General features: G+C 43.7%; 1 protein-coding gene across 1 annotated transcript in view; it reads left to right on the top strand.

Annotated features, from left to right (window-relative positions):
• LOC117504783 (potassium voltage-gated channel subfamily KQT member 2-like) overlaps nucleotides 1-20454 on the top strand; it is a 344945-nt gene that overhangs the window by 60346 nt on the left and 264145 nt on the right. Inside the window, 1 exon segment of the mRNA XM_034164283.1 lies at nucleotides 11545-11671. Coding sequence (XP_034020174.1) covers nucleotides 11545-11671 — 127 coding nt within the window.

Genomic DNA, 20454 nt, shown 5'->3' with positions numbered 1-20454 from the left:
CTAATTGAAGAAAATAAGAACAACCCCAGGTTTCTTTTCAGCACTGTAGCCAGGCTGACAAAGAGTCAGAGCTCTATTGAGCTGAGTATTCCATTATCTTTAACTAGTAATGACTTCATGACTTTCTTTGCTAACAAAATTTTAACTATTAGAGAAAAAATTACTCATAACCATCCCAAAGACGTATCGTTATCTTTGGCTGCTTTCAGTGATGCCGGTATTTGGTTAGACTCTTTCTCTCCAATTGTTCTGTCTGAGTTATTTTCATTAGTTACTTCATCCAAACCATCAACATGTTTATTAGACCCCATTCCTACCAGGCTGCTCAAGGAAGCCCTACCAATCACAACAAACAGTTGCCCCAAGGCGCTTTATATTGTAAGGCAAGGCCATACAATAATTGTGTAAAACCCCAACGGTCAAAACGACCCCCTGTGAGCAAGCACTTGGCTACAGTGGGAAGGAAAAACTCCCTTTTAACAGGAAGAAACCTCCAGCAGAACCAGGCTCAGGGAGGGGCAGTCTTCTGCTGGGACTGGTTGGGGCTGAGGGAGAGAACCAGGAAAAAGACATGCTGTGGAGGGGAGCAGAGATCGATCACTAATGATTAAATGCAGAGTGGTGCATACAGAGCAAAAAGAGAAAGAAACAGTGCATCATGGGAACCCCCCAGCAGTCTACGTCTATAGCAGCATAACTAAGGGATGGTTCAGGGTCACCTGATCCAGCCCTAACTATAAGCTTTAGCAAAAAGGAAAGTTTTAAGCCTAATCTTAAAAGTTCTTGCTTGCCTCTACTGGTGGTTGGCTCTCACTGCGGTATTGTATCACTTCCTGTTCCGGAGCACAGCGGTGTTTTTCTGTATCTGTTAGCTGTTTAATCTGCGCAGTTAGATTGATCTAGTTATCTAGATTACGATTTGTTTCCCAGTATAATCTTTACGTGCCTTAACTAAAGCACTCCTTCTGCTGAATCACCTCTAAATTATTTACACATTATTCACTTTGCGTGTTTTTAGGAATCCGCTAGCTTAGCATAGCTACTAGCTCTTAGCCGATTTAGCATGGCGGCTTCTCCTGTCTCTCCCGCACTTTTCTGCTCTGGGTGTGAAATGTTTAGTTATTCCTCGGCCTCCTTTAGCAGTAATGGTACTTGTAATAAGTGTAGCTTATTCGTAGCTTTGGAGGCCAGGCTGGGCGAATTGGAGACTCGGCTCTGCACCGTGGAAAATTCTACAGCTAGCCAGGCCCCTGTAGTCGGTGCGGACCAAGGTAGCTTAGCCGCCGTTAGTTACCCCCTGGCAGATCCCGAGCAGCCGGGAAAGCAGGCCGACTGGGTGACTGTGAGGAGGAAGCGTAGCCCTAAACAGAAGCCCCGTGTACACCGCCAACCCATTCACATCTCTAACCGTTTTTCCCCACTCGACGACACACCCTCCGAGGATCAAACTCTGGTTATTGGCGACTCTGTTTTGAGAAATGTGAAGTTAGCGACACCAGCAACCATAGTCAATTGTCTTCCGGGGGCCAGAGCAGGCGACATTGAAGGAAATTTGAAACTGCTGGCTAAGGCTAAGCGTAAATTTGGTAAGATTGTAATTCACGTCGGCAGTAATGACACCCGGTTACGCCAATCGGAGGTCACTAAAATTAACATTAAATCGGTATGTAACTTTGCAAAAACAATGTCGGACTCTGTAGTTTTCTCTGGGCCCCTCCCCAATCGGACCGGGAGTGACATGTTTAGCCGCATGTTCTCCTTGAATTGCTGGCTGTCTGAGTGGTGTCCAAAAAATGAGGTGGGCTTCATAGATAATTGGCAAAGCTTCTGGGGAAAACCTGGTCTTGTTAGGAGAGACGGCATCCATCCCACTTTGGATGGAGCAGCTCTCATTTCTAGAAATCTGGCCAATTTTCTTAAATCCTCCAAACCGTGACTATCCAGGGTTGGGACCAGGAAGCAGAGTTGTAGTCTTACACACCTCTCTGCAGCTTCTCTCCCCCTGCCATCCCCTCATTACCCCATCCCCGTAGAGACGGTGCCTGCTCCCAGACTACCAATAACCAGCAAAAATCTATTTAAGCATAAAAATTCAAAAAGAAAAAATAATATAGCACCTTCAACTGCACCACAGACTAAAACAGTTAAATGTGGTCTATTAAACATTAGGTCTCTTTCTTCTAAGTCCCTGTTGGTAAATGATATAATAATTGATCAACGTATTGATTTATTCTGCCTAACAGAAACTTGGTTACAGCAGGATGAATATGTTAGTTTAAATGAGTCAACACCCCCGAGTCACACTAACTGTCAGAATGCTCGTAGCACGGGCCGGGGCGGAGGATTAGCAGCAATCTTCCATCCCAGCTTATTAATTAATCAAAAACTCAGACAGAGCTTTAATTCATTTGAAAGCTTGTCTCTTAGTCTTGTCCATCCAAATTGGAAGTCCCAAAAACCAGTTTTATTTGTTATTATCTATCGTCCACCTGGTCGTTACTGTGAGTTTCTCTGTGAATTTTCAGACCTTTTGTCTGACTTAGTGCTTAGCTCAGATAAGATAATTATAGTGGGTGATTTTCTTATGGACTCGGACAGTGGACTCATCTCTGTGCTTGTTCTGTTAGACCTCAGTGCTGCTTTTGATACTGTTGACCATAAAATTTTATTACAGAGATTAGAGCATGCCATAGGTATTAAAGGCACTGCGCTGCGGTGGTTTGAATCATATTTGTCTAATAGATTACAATTTGTTCATGTAAATGGGGAATCTTCTTCACAGACTAAAGTTAATTATGGAGTTCCACAAGGTTCTGTGCTAGGACCAATTTTATTCACTTTATACATGCTTCCCTTAGGCAGTATTATTAGACGGTATTGCTTAAATTTTCATTGTTACGCAGATGATACCCAGCTTTATCTATCCATGAAGCCAGAGGACACACACCAATTAGCTAAACTGCAGGATTGTCTTACAGACATACCATAAGTCAGAACAAGATCTAAGATATGATTAAAGTGGTGGGTGGACTCATTTACTTTTTGAGCAAAGCCAATAGAGTCTAATAATAGATCAAATGCAGTGTTGAGGCTGTCATTCTCAGCATCTGTGTGGATGTTAAAATCGCCCACTATAATTATCTTATCTGAGCTAAGCACTAAGTCAGACAAAAGGTCTGAAAATTCACAGAGAAACTCACAGTAACGACCAGGTGGACGATAGATAATAACAAATAAAACTGGTTTTTGGGACTTCCAATTTGGATGGACAAGACTAAGAGTCAAGCTTTCAAATGAATTAAAGCTCTGTCTGGGTTTTTGATTAATTAATAAGCTGGAATGGAAGATTGCTGCTAATCCTCCGCCTCGGCCCGTGCTACGAGCGTTCTGGCAGTTAGTGTGACTCGGGGGTGTTGACTCATTTAAACTAACATATTCATCCTGCTGTAACCAGGTTTCTGTAAGGCAGAATAAATCAATATGTTGATCAATTATTATATCATTTACCAACAGGGACTTAGAAGAGAGAGACCTAATGTTTAATAGACCACATTTAACTGTTTTAGTCTGTGGTGCAGTTGAAGGTGCTATATTATTTTTCTTTTTGAATTTTTATGCTTAAATAGATTTTTGCTGGTTATTGGTAGTCTGGGAGCAGGCACCGTCTCTACGGGGATGGGGTAATGAGGGGATGGCAGGGGGAGAGAAGCTGCAGAGAGGTGTGTAAGACTACAACTCTGCTTCCTGGTCCCAACCCTGGATAGTCACGGTTTGGAGGATTTAAGAAAATTGGCCAGATTTCTAGAAATGAGAGCTGCTCCATCCAAAGTGGGATGGATGCCGTCTCTCCTAACAAGACCAGGTTTTCCCCAGAAGCTTTGCCAATTATCTATGAAGCCCACCTCATTTAGTGCCATTCAGCTGGATCTCCATCACCTCCTTTGCGGTTAGTCTTGATATTTCCTGGGTTATTTCTGCCTGTGTTCTTCTGCTCAGTGCCTACAGACGGTAAATCTAAAGATGTTAAAAATATTTGATATGTCTGCTGAATCCGCTGCGTCAGGGTGAGCTTGCAGTTATAGGAATGAGTATGTCAGAGGGACGGTTTGGAGACAAAGTCAGAGAGGTGTGTGCAGAGGAGGGACCCAGGGTATATAGAGAGAAGTATGCTGAGGATGGAGCCACCAGACAGCAGGAAGAGAAGAGGTAGGTCAAAGAGGAGGTTTATGGATGTACTGATTGAGCTGCCTGACACAATAAGAAAATATCACGGTAATCAGTAAGGTCTCTGTTATTGTGGACATTATTTTGAGACCATTATGTTCCGCTTATATAATGAGATGGCATCCTACCAAACGCTAGGTTTTTAGCTCCATCTCTTTAACTATAAAATGACTAACAGTGTTTGAGTGTGCGACATTTGACTGTCTTGTTTATATTTGTATTGTTGGGTAAATAACAAACTGTTCGGGGGGGGTCTCCCTCTCCACGTCCGTCTGCAGTTTTTGTTTCAGTTGAGAAAACTGGATGGGGTTTTGATGTTTAAGGTGCATTTTCAGGTTGGTTGTATTTCCCGTTTTTGTTGTCACTGTTTTCCTGTCAGGTTCTATCCAGGACTAAATGTTCCCACACCGAACCTGTGGAGTTTAGGACCTTTCAATCACACGCTTTGGACGCTGCAGAGGCGTCACAAATCAGTCTAAAGAGCATTATTTTCAATGAGACGCATCACTTTTTAGACACGTCAGAAGCGTCGCGTCAAAAACCGACCTAAAGCGACGCTTCTGCCGGGAGCGCACATTGTCGCTTGTCGACAGGCTGACGCGGTCAAAGTTCAACCCAATCCAACTTTTGCCGCTCGTGAGCTGTGACGTAGCGTCACGCTGTCCAATAGAAACGAGGCATCAGGCCATAATACGGAAGACTGCAGTGCAGAAACCACCGATCTGTACGAAAGTTATACACAGATCAGTGCAGAAACCGCCGATCTGTACACAAGTTATACACAGATCAGTGCAGAAATGTGTCACAGTACTGCTCATTTATACAGAGCATTTTTCTGAAGAAAATGGGTGTAATGTGGTCAAACTTTCTGCTTCGTGTTAAAAGTCTGGCAACAACATTTTGAACCAAATGGAGACCCCTGATTCTGGACTGCACTAAACCAGAAAATAGAACATTGCAGTAGTCCAATCAGCTTCAGCCATAGACTGGATGGGACAAATCTTAGCTGTATTTTGCAGATGGAAGAAAGCAGTCCTCGTAATATCTCTAATGTGGAGGACAACGTAGGATCAAAAATTCCTCACTTTGTCAGTGTCATAAATGACACACGAGCCTAGGCTAAGCGTTAACTGGTCAAATTGATGTTGAAATCTCACTGGACCAAGAACCATCATTTCAGTCTTGTCAGGGTTGGAAAGTAGGAAGTTTCTAGACATCCAGCTTCTCACTGATGCAAGGCAATCTTCTAAAGATTTTATGTGGATGAGATGACCAGCACTTATTGGCATGTATAACTGAGTATCATCAGCATAGCAATGAAAGGCAGGGGTCGAAATACATTTTTTAACCTACTTGCACTGGTGCTAGTAACAAACAATTACTTGCACCAAAAAAAGTTACTTGCACAACCAAAAGTCACTTTCACACCGGGCCCACTTTGAGTTGCTTCCTGTTGCGTCATGACGACGCAGGAATGTCTGCATCAGGTGCGTGCAGCAGGGGGCAGAGAGAAGGTGAGAATGCAGCCTACAGGTTCTCTGCACAGAGGAATCAAGAGTGCACAGTTTGGCTGCAGCCAGACTGTGCACTCTGACTTTATATTTGTTCTTGTGCTGAGCTCCAGGTCTGCGCTCTGAGTTCTGTTATAGTTCAACTTTCCTCCTGTGACCGGGAGATGCGCGCGAACGAACCGTTCGTGAGTAAATGTGAAGTTGTCTGGAGTTATACTTCATGTGGACATGTCCTGTCTCTGGCAATCAGTCTGTGAGCAGGACTTATGTCCTTTTTTTAACGCAGTGATGAGAGAGTTTGAGCAGAGAGAAAGGAACTAGTTGTGAAGTTTGCAGATGACACCACAGTAGTTGGTCTCATTTCAGATATTAATGAGACCCACTACAGAGAGGAGGTCCAGCGGCTGGTGTTCAGTTAACAATTTGACATTGAACACAGGGACGACCAAGGAGGTCATTGTGGATTTTAGGAGGGCCAAGAAAACGGACCACGTCCCCCTCCTCATAGGCGGAGAAGTGGTGGAGCATGTGGATAACATCAAATTTCTGGGCCTCCATATTACATCTGATCTGACTTGGTCCATGAACACCTCCCATCTGGTGAAGAAGGTGCAACAAAGGCTCTTCTTCTTCAGGAAACTGAAACGTGCTGGACTATCCTCCCGACTGCTGGCTAACTTTTACAGGGCCACAATAGAGAGCATCCTATGAAATCTCACTATGAAATCTCACTCCCATAAAATCCCTAGAGGACTGTCTTCTATCAATGAGAAGTTGGATGTCTAGTAACTTCCTACTTTTAAACTTTGATAAGACTGAAATGATGGTTCTTGGTCCAGCGAGACATCGGCATCAGTTTGACCAGCTGGCGCTCAGCCTGGGTTCCTGTGTCATACATCATACGGACAAAATGAGGAACCTTGGGGTAATTTTTGATCCCACGTTGTCTTTTGACCTCCACATCAGGATTGTTACTAGGACTGCTTTTTTCCATCTGAGAAATATAGCGAGGATCCGCCCCATCCTGTCCATGGCTGATGCTGAGACCCTGATTCATGCTTTTATTTCTTCTAGACTAGATTATTGTAATGTTCTATTTTCAGGGTTACCACAGTCCAGCATTAGGGGTCTTCAGCTGGTTCAGAACGCTGCTGCCAGACTTCTGACACGTAGCAGAAGGTCTGAACATATCACACCCATTTTGGCATCTTTTCACTGGCTCCCTGTCTCTGTGAGAGCAGATTTTAAGGTTTTGTTTGTTATGTGTCGACGCGGGTTGAGGAGCGGACCTGCGTCTGACGGAACCCAGCGCTAAAATAACCAGAAAGCGGTTCCAATAACAAAAACAATTTATTGAGTCACCCTCTGGTGCTAAACAAAGTGTAGAAACTAAAACAGTGTCATTCTGGTGGAGTGAAGGCTGGCACGCTCTCCAGCGCCCAAAAGGATCGAAGCCCGGCACTTCTGGACTCACTGTTACCGCCAAACACCCCCCAGGTGGACACGACAAACCAACTCTCTGTGAAGGATAGAAGAGGTGAGGTAAGTCAGCAGTTACAACCAATATCCTTCAAAAGACACACACTATCAGCAACACATTTAGGTCTGTATTTTAAGCTTTATGCAAATGAGCAGCCTCTCACAACAGGTGGAGGATCACTTGTCCGCACGCCACAGCAGTGAGAAGCAAGCTGCACAATTCTCATCACAATTCAAATCTACTGCGTAACAAAATACCAAGTTACTATCAACAAGTAGTCAAACAATTAATCACCTCTGATGTGTGCTGACAGCATGTGTCCCTCACCCTTCCTGCTTCACAGGCATGATGTGTCAAACACAGGCGTGGTCCTCAGCGTCTCACAAACGAACATCACAAGGTCGAGTTCCCGGCAATTCTGCTTGAATCACACATGGCTTAAATGCAGAACGCCATCCAATTATCTGCTTCAGCTGAAAGTCTTTAAGGTTGCATGTGAGCACCATCCACAGGTGCTGCACATGATGTTGATGAGGGTGAAGGACTCTTCAGCCAGCACCTTCTCCACAGACAAATCAGTTTTCATACCACCTGGAGAGCAAAGAAAAGAAAAGAACACCAAAATGTCCAGCCACACCCCCCGAACACACAACATTGTTATTGACTTATAAAGTTGTTCATGGACTGGCACCATCTTATCTGGCTGATCTGGTGGAACTCTACGTGCCGGCCCGCGCTTTGCGGTCGCAGGATGTGGGACCTCTCTGTGTTCCCAGGGTGAAGAAGAAGTCAGCAGGTCAAAGAGCCTTTTCATATTGTGCACCCACCCTGTGGAACAGTCTTCCTGCGACCGTGAGGCAGTCTGAGTCCGTGGACATTTTTAAGTCAAGACTCAAAACCTATTTTTATTCTCTTTCTTATGGATAGTTTTTATTTTTATTTGTTTTATTCTTTTACTTCTGTTTTTATTTATGTATTTGAATTTTTTATTCATTTTTAATTATTTATTCAATTTTATGTTGACTTGTTTTATGTAAGGCACCTTGAGACGGCTTTTGCTGTGATTTGGCGCATTATAAGCTAATTAAATTATAAATTATTATACTTATCCTCTGCCTCAGTGTGACTGTGTGGTACGGTAGCTGAATGGCCCAGGAGAAGAAGAGTCTGGTGCGGGTGGTGAGGACAGCACAGGGCATTGTTGCCAGACTTGGACTCCATTTATGAGGGTTGTGTCAAGAAAAGGGCCAAATCTATCGATGCGGACCCCAGTCACCTGGGCCACAGACTGTTTGTACCGCTTCCATCAGGCAAGCGGTACAGAAATATAAGGGTCACTACAAATAGACTGAGACATTTTTTTTCTCCTAGGGCTGTCAGAGCTATTAGCCCTTGCCCCCCCCCCCCCTTGTAGTTTTTCATATACACCCCACCACTCTGTAGTTATTGACACATAGACACATATGCACACACACACACACACACACATATGCACACACACATACACATGCACACACACACACACTTTTTCAGGGACTGTAATTATGCATTCAGTACAGTGAGGAAAATAAGTATTTGAACACCCTGCGATTTTGCAAGTTCTCCCACTTAGAAATCATGGAGCCATGACCCATCTTCAATGCTCTTACTGAGGGAAGGAGGTTGCTCTATTCAAAAGCTCTATTCTGGTCTCATCTGACCACATGACCTTCTCCCATGCCTCCTCTGGATCATCCAGATGGTAACTGGTGAACTTCAAACGGGCCTGGACATGTGCTGGCTTGAGCAGGGGGACCTTGCTGCCCTGCAGGATTTTAAACCATGACAGCATCATGTGTTACTAATGTAATCTTTGTGACTCTCTTCAGGTCATTAACCAGGTCCTCCTGTGTAGTTCTGAGCTTTCTCAGAATCATCTTTACCCCACAAAGTGAGATCTTGCATGGAATCCCAGACCGAGGGAGACTGACAGTCATCTTGTGTTTCTTCCACTTTCTAATAAATAATCATAACAGTTGTTGTCTTCTACCAAGCTGCTTGCCTGTTGTCCTGTAGTCCATCCCAGCCTTGTGCAGGTCTACAGTTTTGTCCCTGGTGTCCTTAGACAGCTCTTTGGTCTTGGCTATGGTGGACAGGTTGGAGTGTGATTGATTGAGTGTGTGAACAGGTGTCTTTTATACAGGTAACAAGTTCAAACAGGCACAATTAATACAGGTAAAGAGTGCAGAATAAGAGGGCTTCTTAATTAAGAACTAACAGGTCTGTGTGAGACAGAATTCTTGCTGGTTGGCAGGTGTTCAAATACTTATTTGCAGCAGTAATGTACAAATAAATTATTTAAAAAAATCATACATTGTGATTTCTGGATTTTTTTTTTTTTATTATGTCTCTCACAGTGGACATGCACCTAAGATGAAAATTTCAGACTCTTCCATGATTTCTAAGTGGGAGAACTTGCAAAACTGCAGGGTGAAATGGTGAATGGTTAATGGACTGCATTTATATCGCGCTTTTCCATCTGAATCAGACGCTCAAAGCGCTTTACAATTATGCCTCACATTCACCCTGATGTCAGGGTGCTGCCATACAAGGCGCTCACTACACACCGGGAGCAATAGGGCCTTAGTGATTTTCCAGTCAGGTGGGGACTTGAACCCATGATCTTCTGGACTCAAGCCCAACACCTTAGCCACTAGACCATCACCTCCCCTAATTCAAATACTTATTTTCCTCACTGTATATCTGGCCTGCTTTATTTATTTATTTACAGGGTCTGTAACTCCTGGCACATTGCACTTTATTTATAGAACTGTCATGCACACAGCACTTTTATCTATAGAGCTGCTATGCGTACCGCACTTTTTGATAGTCCCTGCTGCATTTCTTTGCCTACTGTATTCTCTGTGTATATCGTTGAATGTGTATTTTTGTCCTTTGTATTAAATTGTTGTATGAGGTTTTATGCTAGACAAGGTGAATTTTATTCAATGACAGTAAAAGGCATCTTAATCTTAATCTTAACCTGACTTTGTGGGTGATACAATCCCCTATCACTAAAGCCTGGCGTTTCAGCCTGGCAATAGGAATGGAAGTCGGCTGTGGGCTCAAAGAACTAACAACAGACATATCCAAGGATCGCAGTGGCAAGTATGATCAGGGTACTGCAACCGGGCACCAAGCCCTACGTGCCTTCATCTGCCTAACCACAGTCCAAAAGCAGTCATCCACAGCTGGCGTTTCTCGGCTGATGCTGATGGGCACGCTAGCCGGCCCAACACTAACCTCGTCTGGAGTGCCCGTAACATCGAACTCCACTGAGCTAAGAAGCTGTTCTTGCTTATGGACACGCCTCTCTGAGAGAGCCACCCTCTCTGCCAGCATCACGCAGGATTAATGCAAAGTGTAAAGTAGTGTACTTTGTGCACCAGAAAATTCAAGAGTGCAGCCAAGCTAGCGTGAGGTAACCGCTAACGAAAATGCTAACCACTCCTAAGATTCACACAGGAGTAAAATAATGAGCAAAAGTGAACAACAGTTACACTGAAAAACTAACAGAAGTATTAGACCAATAGTAACAGTAACAAAATAAACTATTTAAAAAAAAAAAGTGTGACCTAGCTAACGCAAGCTAACCACTAGGGAAATGCTAACCACTCACAGTTAAATAAGATTCACAATAGATGCACTTAAAAACTAAAAGAAGTGTTAAACAGAAATAAAAGAAACAAATACAAACTTGTAGAGATTAGTGGAGTCTCACAGCGTCACAACAGCACACAGTCTGTCGGGAGCAAGTTGAGAGAAGATAAAGACAACGTCTACAAACAACTCATAAATGCTTTTGTTCAGAAGGAGCGGCACATGGACTTCATTTATAAGTAAAAGTAAGACTGTAGTAACGTTTTTGGATTAAATGTGCTTTTTGTGTGCTGCAGTTTGTATGTGTAAAGAATGCTGATATGAGATTTTAAACATAACCTATTAACTGCTGCCAATCAAACGGTGAATAAGCTACTCTGTGTGGTTCATATGTTTGTGAATCTGATTGTGATGAAGTCGGTGCCTCACCAGCCATCAGCCTCATCACTGGTGTAAAGGGTGATATATTGATGGCATCAAAACGATGGTCTTCATTTTCATATATTGAAGGATAAATCGATATATCGAGTGCTGATGGAGGAATATGCAGAGGACAGGGTGAGATGGAGATGCGTGAGCTGCTGTGGTGCCTCCTAATGAAAGCAGCCAAAAGAAGACGATGCATCATGCTTTGTTGAAAGCATGGAGCATTATAGATAAACGTGTGGGTTTGTCGTGTGTCTGTAACAGGAAGTGGTGACCATTGTGGTGTTCGGGGTGGAGTACATGGTGAGGATCTGGGCTGCAGGCTGCTGCTGTCGCTACAGAGGATGGAGAGGGCGACTTAAATTTGCCAGAAAACCTTTCTGTGTCATTGGTGAGTATGATGGCGTTAACCTTGGATAAACTGGTTTAACACACAGGGTTTGGTTTCTACCAGCCTGTGTTTGTTTGGCTGGATTCTGGTGAACTGATAACCACCAAACCTGGTAAATAGGTTATAGAAGACATTACGTTTGGTTTGATCAAGAATAAGGTCCTGGGGCCTCATGTACAAAGACTTGCGTGGATTTCCTGTTGAAACATGTCGTACGCCAAAACCCAGAAAGTGGCTTAAGCACAAAAATATCCAGATATATCAAAGTGTGCGTACGCATGGATCCAAGCACGTTCTTTTTCTACATCCCACTGAGCGTGGAGCTGAGTGTGGAACCAAACCCCTCCCAGGCCACGCCCCATTTAAATATGCAATTTCATGTAAATAGGCTCTTTGAGCAGAGATTCCCCACAACGTCACATCAGACAACATAAACAGGAAAGAAATGATACTACAGACAACTGGACATGACGTGGAGACACACAGGGACAGTTTATTCAGGACGCTGTTAAACGGATTAAACTGGAAAAATGTTTGTGGGAGCTACAGAGTGTGTGTGAGGCCGTCACGCTGCAGGCTCAGGACAGCGCACGCACGCACACACACACACACACACACACACACACACACATGGGCATTAAAAAAGTGACAGTGTGACATTCACAACTTTACACGCATTTATTAACAAATACTGAACGCAGGAAACCCGTTAAGATGCTCTGCAGCTCACCATCAAGCAAAAATAAAAAAGATCTGTTTGTGGGAGGTGATGGTCGAGTGGTTAAGTGTTAGGCTTCAGACCAGAGGGTGCTCAGTTCAAACCCCGGCCTGACCAGAAAACCACTAAGGGCACTTGGGCAAAGTCCTTAATCCCCAAGTTGCTCCAGGTGATAAAAGGTAAATGGACTGTATTTATATAGCACTTTATCCATCTGCATCAGACACTCAAAGCGCTTTACAATTTTGCCTCACATTCACCCGTTCACACAGACACACTCACACACCGATGTCAGGGTGCTGCCATACAAGGCGCTCACTACACAACGTGTTTGTGTGTGTGTGTGTGTGTGTGGCTCTGTTTGTCAGCTCAGCCTCAGCTTTCACGTATGACTTGCCTGTGACACAGTGATGTGCACCCTTTATTATGAACATTTTGGGGATTAATTTTCAAAACCTTTGTTTTGAAACCTTTATTTTGATTAACATTGTAACATTCGTACTTCTAAGATGGCGTGTGGCTTGCTAATGTTACTGGTAGTTAAACATTGGGAATAAGTAAAAATATAATTCAGAGTAGTATTTATAGAGCTCCTGGCTCAAAAATTGAAGAATTTCAAAATTGGGTTGATAAATATTTTTCACAGATGGGTAATAAGCGAGTATTTGTCTGTGGAGATATAAATATTGATCTTTTAAATCTGCATCAAAATAAAGGGACAGATGATTTCATTAATACTTTGTACAGTTTAAATTTATATCCAAAAATAACTAGGCCTTCAAGAACAACTTCTCAGTCAGCTACCCTTATTGATAATAATGTATATTTACAAATGATATCAATATCAAAACAATAAGTGGTTTATTGATCAATGATATCAATCAATCAATCAATCAATTTTATTTATATAGCGCCAAATCACAACAAACAGTTGCCCCAAGGCGCTTTATATTGTAAGGCAAGGCCATACAATAATTATGTAAAACCCCAACGGTCAAAACGACCCCCTGTGAGCAAGCACTTGGCTACAGTGGGAAGGAAAAACTCCCTTTTAACAGGAAGAAACCTCCAGCAGAACCAGGCTCAGGGAGGGGCAGTCTTCTGCTGGGACTGGTTGGGGCTGAGGGAGAGAACCAGGAAAAAGACATGCTGTGGAAGAGAGCAGAGATCAATCACTAATGATTAAATGCAGAGTGGTGCATACAGAGCAAAAAGAGAAAGAAACACTCAGTGCATCATGGGAACCCCCCAGCAGTCTACGTCTATAGCAGCATAACTAAGGGATGGTCCAGGGTCACCCGATCCAGCCCTAACTGTAAGCTTTAGCAAAAAGGAAAGTTTTAAGCCTAATCTTAAAAGTAGAGAGGGTATCTGTCTCCCTGATCTGAATTGGGAGCTGGTTCCACAGGAGAGGAGCCTGAAAGCTGAAGGCTCTGCCTCCCATTCTACTCTTACAAACCCTAGGAACTACAAGTAAGCCTGCAGTCTGAGAGCGAAGCGCTCTATTGGGGTGATATGGTACTATGAGGTCCCTAAGATAAGATGGGACCTGATTATTCAAAACCTTATAAGTAAGAAGAACAATTTTAAATTCTATTCTAGAATTAACAGGAAGCCAATGAAGAGAGGCCAATATGGGTGAGATATGCTCTCTCCTTCTAGTCCCCGTCAGTACTCTAGCTGCAGCATTTTGAATTAACTGAAGGCTTTTTAGGGAACTTTTAGGACAACCTGATAATAATGAATTACAATAGTCCAGCCTAGAGGAAATAAATGCATGAATTAGTTTTTCAGCATCACTCTGAGACAAGACCTTTCTGATTTTAGAGATATTGCGTAAATGCAAAAAAGCAGTCCTACATATTTGTTTAATATGCGCTTTGAATGACATATCCTGATCAAAAATGACTCCAAGATTTCTCACAGTATTACTAGAGGTCAGGGTAATGCCATCCAGAGTAAGGATCTGGTTAGACACCATGTTTCTAAGATTTGTGGGGCCAAGTACAATAACTTCAGTTTTATCTGAGTTTTAAAAGCAGGAAATTAGAGGTCATCCATGTCTTTATGTCTGTAAGACAATCCTGCAGTTTAGCTAATTGGTGTGTGTCCTCTGGCTTCATGGATAGATAAAGCTGGGTATCATCTGCGTAACAATGAAAATTTAAGCAATACCGTCTAATAATACTGCCTAAGGGAAGCATGTATAAAGTGAATAAAATTGGTCCTAGCACAGAACCTTGTGGAACTCTATAATTAACTTTAGTCTGTGAAGAAGATTCCCCATTTACATGAACAAATTGTAATCTATTAGACAAATATGATTCAAACCACCGCAGCGCAGTGCCTTTAATACCTATGGCATGCTCTAATATCTGTAATAAAATTTTATGGTCAACAGTATCAAAAGCAGCACTGAGGTCTAACAGAACAAGCACAGAGATGAGTCCACTGTCCGAGGCCATAAGAAGATCATTTGTAACCTTCACTAATGCTGTTTCTGTACTATGATGAATTCTAAAACCTGACTGAAACTCTTCAAATAGACCATTCCTCTGCAGATGATCAGTTAGCTGTTTTACAACTACCCTTTCAAGAATTTTTGAGAGAAAAGGAAGGTGTTATGTGTCGGACGCAGCTCGGAGAACCGACCAGCGTTTGAAGGACCCAGTATGAAATAAGCAGAGCACGGTACAAAGGCTAACTGAATTTAATACATAACAGTGAAAATGTGATAACAAAAGATGCGGCCTGGCGTGGTGCGCTCCCAGCAGCGCTAACGGTCCGGAGCCAGAAGCTGTTTCGGACCCAAGGACCCCGCCGACACCCCCCAGGTGGCCGCAACAACCGAGTCTGTGAAAGAAGGAACCATTATGTGAGTCCACACTCTACACACAGAACACTTAAAGGTGTACAAACAGCAAACACTTCCTGGCTTGATTACTGATCAGCTTCCCAACCTGCAGGCATGGAACATCCCGTTCACAAAACTCCACCGCAGTGGAAGCTGATACATGACTAACATACAGCTCAATACAATAAGGTGTGAGGGACACCACATTTACTGACTGTATAACTGTTAGTCACAAAATCCAACGTACCTCAGGAAGTGTGCTGACGAGCGTGAGACCTCACCCCCTCCTCTTTCACAGACTGTGCATCAAACCTGGACATTCTCAGCGTCCGCTGCTGATGAGATGGCTCCCGAGACGACGATCTCACCCGTCTGGTCACAAGGTCGAGTCTCTGGCAAATGCACACTGTGCACTTCAGTCTTAAATGCCAACATACTCCAATCCCTCCAGATGCACCTCAGCTGTGAGTCCTGACGAGTCGCAGGTGATCAGGGTGAAGTCCTAACAGCCTCAGCAACACAGCCACTCAGTCCCAAATGCATGCCACCTGGGAGGAAACACAAAAGGCAAACAAACCGGCAGCCAGGCCCCCCCAGCCATACAACAGAAGGTTGGAGATTGGCCTATAATTAGCTAAGATAGCTGGGTCAAGTGATGGCTTTTTAAGTAATGGTTTAATTACTGCCACCTTAAAAGCCTGTGGTACATAGCCAACTAACAAAGATAGATTGATCATATTTAAGATCGAAGAATTAAATAATGGTAGGGCTTCCTTGAGCAGCCTGGTAGGAATGGGGTCTAATAAACATGTTGATGGTTTGGATGAAGTAACTAATGAAAATAACTCAGACAGAACAATCGGAGAGAAAGAGTCTAACCAAATACCGGCATCACTGAAAGCAGCCAAAGATAACGATACGTCTTTGGGATGGTTATGAGTAATTTTTTCTCTAATAGTTAAAATTTTGTTAGCAAAGAAAGTCATGAAGTCATTACTAGTTAAAGTTAATGGAATACTCAGCTCAATAGAGCTCTGACTCTTTGTCAGCCTGGCTACAGTGCTGAAAAGAAACCTGTGTTGTTCTTATTTTCTTCAATTAGTGATGAGTAGAAAGATGTCCTAGCTTTACGGAGGGCTTTTTTATAGAGCAACAGACTCTTTTTCCAGGCTAAGTGAAGATCTTCTAAATTAGTGAGACCCATTTCCTCTCCAACTTACGGGTTATCTGCTTTAAGCTACGAGTTTGTGAGTTTATACCACGGAGTCAGACACTTCTGATTTAAAGCTCTCTTTTTCAGAGGAGCTACAGCATCCAAAGTTGTCTTCAATGAGGATGTAAAACTATTGACGAGATACTCTATCTCCCTTACAGAGTTTAGGTAGCTACTCTGCACTGTGTTGGTATATGGCATTAGAGAACATAAAGAAGGAATCATATCCTTAAACCTAGTTACAGCGCTTTCTGAAAGACTTCTAGTGTAATGAAACTTATTCCCACTGCTGGGTAGTCCATCAGAGTAAATGTAAATGTTATTAAGAAATGATCAGACAGAAGGGAGTTTTCAGGGAATACTGTTAAGTCTTCTATTTCCATACCATAAGTCAGAACAAGATCTAAGATATGATTAAAGTGGTGGGTGGACTCATTTACATTTTGAGCAAAGCAATAGAGTCTAATAATAGATTAACTGCAGTGTTGAGGCTGTCATTCTCAGCATCTGTGTGGATGTTAAAATTGCCCACTATAATTATCTTATCTGAGCTAAGCACTAAGTCAGACAAAAGGTCTGAAAATTCACAGAGAAACTCACAGTAACGACCAGGTGGACGATAGATAATAACAAATAAAACTGGTTTTTGGGACTTCCAATTTGGATGGACAAGACTAAGAGTCAAGCTTTCAAATGAATTAAAGCTCTGTCTGGGTTTTTGATTAATTAATAAGCTGGAATGGAAGATTGCTGCTAATCCACCGCTCCGGCCCGTGCTACGAGCATTCTGACAGTTAGTGTGACTCGGGGGTGTTGACTCATTTAAACTAACATATTCATCCTGCTGTAACCAGGTTTCTGTTAGGCAGAATAAATCAATATGTTGATCAATTATTATATCATTATTATAGAGCAATATTATATATAATATTATTATTATATCAGCTTTCAGGCTCCTCTCCTGTGGAACCAGCTCCCAATTCAGATCAGGGAGACAGACACCCTCTCTACTTTTAAGATTAGGCTTAAAACTTTCCTTTTTGCTAAAGCTTATAGTTAGGGCTGGATCAGGTGACCCTGAACCATCCCTTAGTTATGCTGCTATAGACGTAGACTGCTGGGGGGTTCCCATAATGCACTGTTTCTTTCTCTTTTTGCTCTGTATGCACCACTCTGCATTTAATCATTAGTGATCGATCTCTGCTCCCCTCCACAGCATGTCTTTTTCCTGGTTCTCTCCCTCAGCCCCAACCAGTCCCAGCAGAAGACTGCCCCTCCCTGAGCCTGGTTCTGCTGGAGGTTTCTTCCTGTTAAAAGGGAGTTTTTCCTTCCCACTGTAGCCAAGTGCTTGCTCACAGGGGGTCGTTTTGACCGTTGGGGTTTTACATAATTATTGTATGGCCTTGCCTTACAATATAAAGCGCCTTGAGGCAACTGTTTGTTGTGATTTGGCGCTATATAAAAAAAATTGATTGATTGATTGATTGATCATTTACCAACAGGGACTTAGAAGAGGGAGACCTAATGTTTAATAGACCACATTTAACTGTTTTAGTCTGTGGTGCAGTTGAAGGTGCTATATTATTTTTTCTTTTTGAATTTTATGCTTAAATAGATTTTGCTGGTTATTGGTAGTCTGGGAGCAGGCACCGTCTCTACGGGGATGGGGTAATGAGGGGATGGCAGGGGGAGAGAAGCTGCAGAGAGGTGTGTAAGACTACAACTCTGCTTCCTGGTCCCAACCCTGGATAGTCACGGTTTGGAGGATTTAAGAAAATTGGCCAGATTTCTAGAAATGAGAGCTGCTCCATCCAAAGTGGGATGGATGCCGTCTCTCCTAACAAGACCAGGTTTTCCCCAGAAGCTTTGCCAATTATCTATGAAGCCCACCTCATTTTTTGGACACCACTCAGACAGCCAGCAATTCAAGGAGAACATGCGGCTAAACATGTCACTCCCGGTCCGATTGGGGAGGGGCCCAGAGAAAACTACAGAGTCCGACATTGTTTTTGCAAAGTTACACACCGATTTAATGTTAATTTTAGTGACCTCCGATTGGCGTAACCGGGTGTCATTACTGCCAACGTGAATTACAATCTTACCAAATTTACGCTTAGCCTTAGCCAGCAGTTTCAAATTTCCTTCAATGTCGCCTGCTCTGGACCCCAGAAGACAATTGACTATGGTTGCTGGTGTCGCTAACTTCACATTTCTCAAAACAGAGTCGCCAATAACCAGAGTTTGATCCTCGGCGGGTGTGTCGTCGAGTGGGGAAAAACGGTTAGAGATGTGAATGGGTTGGCGGTGTACACGGGGCTTCTGTTTAGGGCTACGCTTCCTCCTCACAGTCACCCAGTCGGCCTGCTTTCCCGGCTGCTCGGGATCTGCCAGGGGGTAACTAACGGTAACATATCAGTGACCACTTACCAATTTTTATAGTAACAGAGCTGAATTTGAATACTAAATGGAAGGAGAAAATACAATATCGAGAGCGTTTGCAATCTGAAGAAGCTGTTACTGCCCTAAAAATGATTTACATCTGCAGGATTGGAATTACATTTATATGGAGAACGATGCTAATTTAGCATATGTTAAATTCAAAACTCTATTTCTTGATATATATATATATGGTGGTTACATACACTTCATAATGCAAAATCTTGGACACATCATCAGTGATAGTACCTGGGGTCATGGGGGGTTTCGGGTCTTTCAACTTCAGACCCCCTCGCCCAGGCGACCCGACCGGGAGTGATCAAATCCCGGCCTGTGTCCAAGAAACCGTCGCCCACTGCTTGTCCCTCCTGATCCACAACCACCGTGAAGCTCTCTCTGCAGCCTCGAATGCTGCAGTGATGGCCTTTCTCTTGCGTGCTCCGGTGATACCCAGGAGGCTATAGGCCTTGCAGAGTAACTTTCCTGCAAAGCCCCTTACTCCAACTTCGACTGGAAGGCACCTCGCATGCCACCCCCGTCTGCGACACTCCTCCACCAGCTCAGCATACTTCTCCCTCTTCCTCTCACTGGCTTCCTCCATTCTCTCCTCCCAGGGCACTGTAAGCTCCAGCATAATAACCTGCTTAGATGACTCTGAAAACAGAATGATGTCTGGTCTAAGACTGGTTTCCAAGATGTTTTCAGGAAAGCGAAGCTGTTTCCCCAGGTCCACCCTCAACTGCCAGTCCTTCCCTGCACCCAGGAGACCTGTCTGGGTCTTCGGTCGGGCGGGTGGTTGTTCTCCAGCTCGCACAAACGAGATTTCCCGCCTTAATGGTTTCAAGCTCTCGCACTGGACTATGGCAGTATTGATGGACTCAGCAACTACTTTCAGCACCTGGTCATGGCGCCAACGATAGCGACCATCCCCCAGCGCTCTGGGGCAGCTGCTGAGGATGTGCTACAGAGTTCCTCTCTCCTGGCACAAGGGGCATGCTGAGGTATCAGCCTTGCCCCAAGTGAAAAGGTTCGACGGGCTGGGTAGGACATCATAAACTGACTGGATTAAGAATTTAATGCTGTAGGTTTCTGCCTTTCACAACCCCGGCCACGAGATCTTCCTCTCTATGGCTCCCTCCCATCAGGTCCATGCGCCCTGTTGTCTCAATCCCACCATCTGGCTTGCACGCTGCTCCTCAACCCCAGCTCTCACTTCGCATTGAACGAGGTCCTGCCTTACCTTGCACTCAGTTTTGTTATAGTGGATTGTTGGGATAGTACCCAGGCCCGCCCGGCCGATTGCCACAGAACCCACCCACAAGCTCCTTGTGACGCAGCCGTGCTTCTGCCTGGTCCACAGCTTCCTGTGCCTTCCACTTTCTGCCAGTCCTCACCTCAATACCTGCTTGGGATACTTTCATGTCCTTGGAATCCCTATATTGGAGCACCTCTCTTGCTCTGATAACCCTAAACTCCTCAGTAAGGCTTTTGATAGGGAGCGTCAGCTTGGTCTTATTGCCGTAAAGGGCAATGCTGCTCAGGCTTCGAGGTAAGCCCAACCA

Source organism: Thalassophryne amazonica, chromosome 3, assembly GCF_902500255.1.
Source record: "Thalassophryne amazonica chromosome 3, fThaAma1.1, whole genome shotgun sequence".
NCBI lineage: Eukaryota > Metazoa > Chordata > Actinopteri > Batrachoidiformes > Batrachoididae > Thalassophryne > Thalassophryne amazonica.
This window is presented reverse-complemented; position numbering and strand designations above follow the sequence as displayed.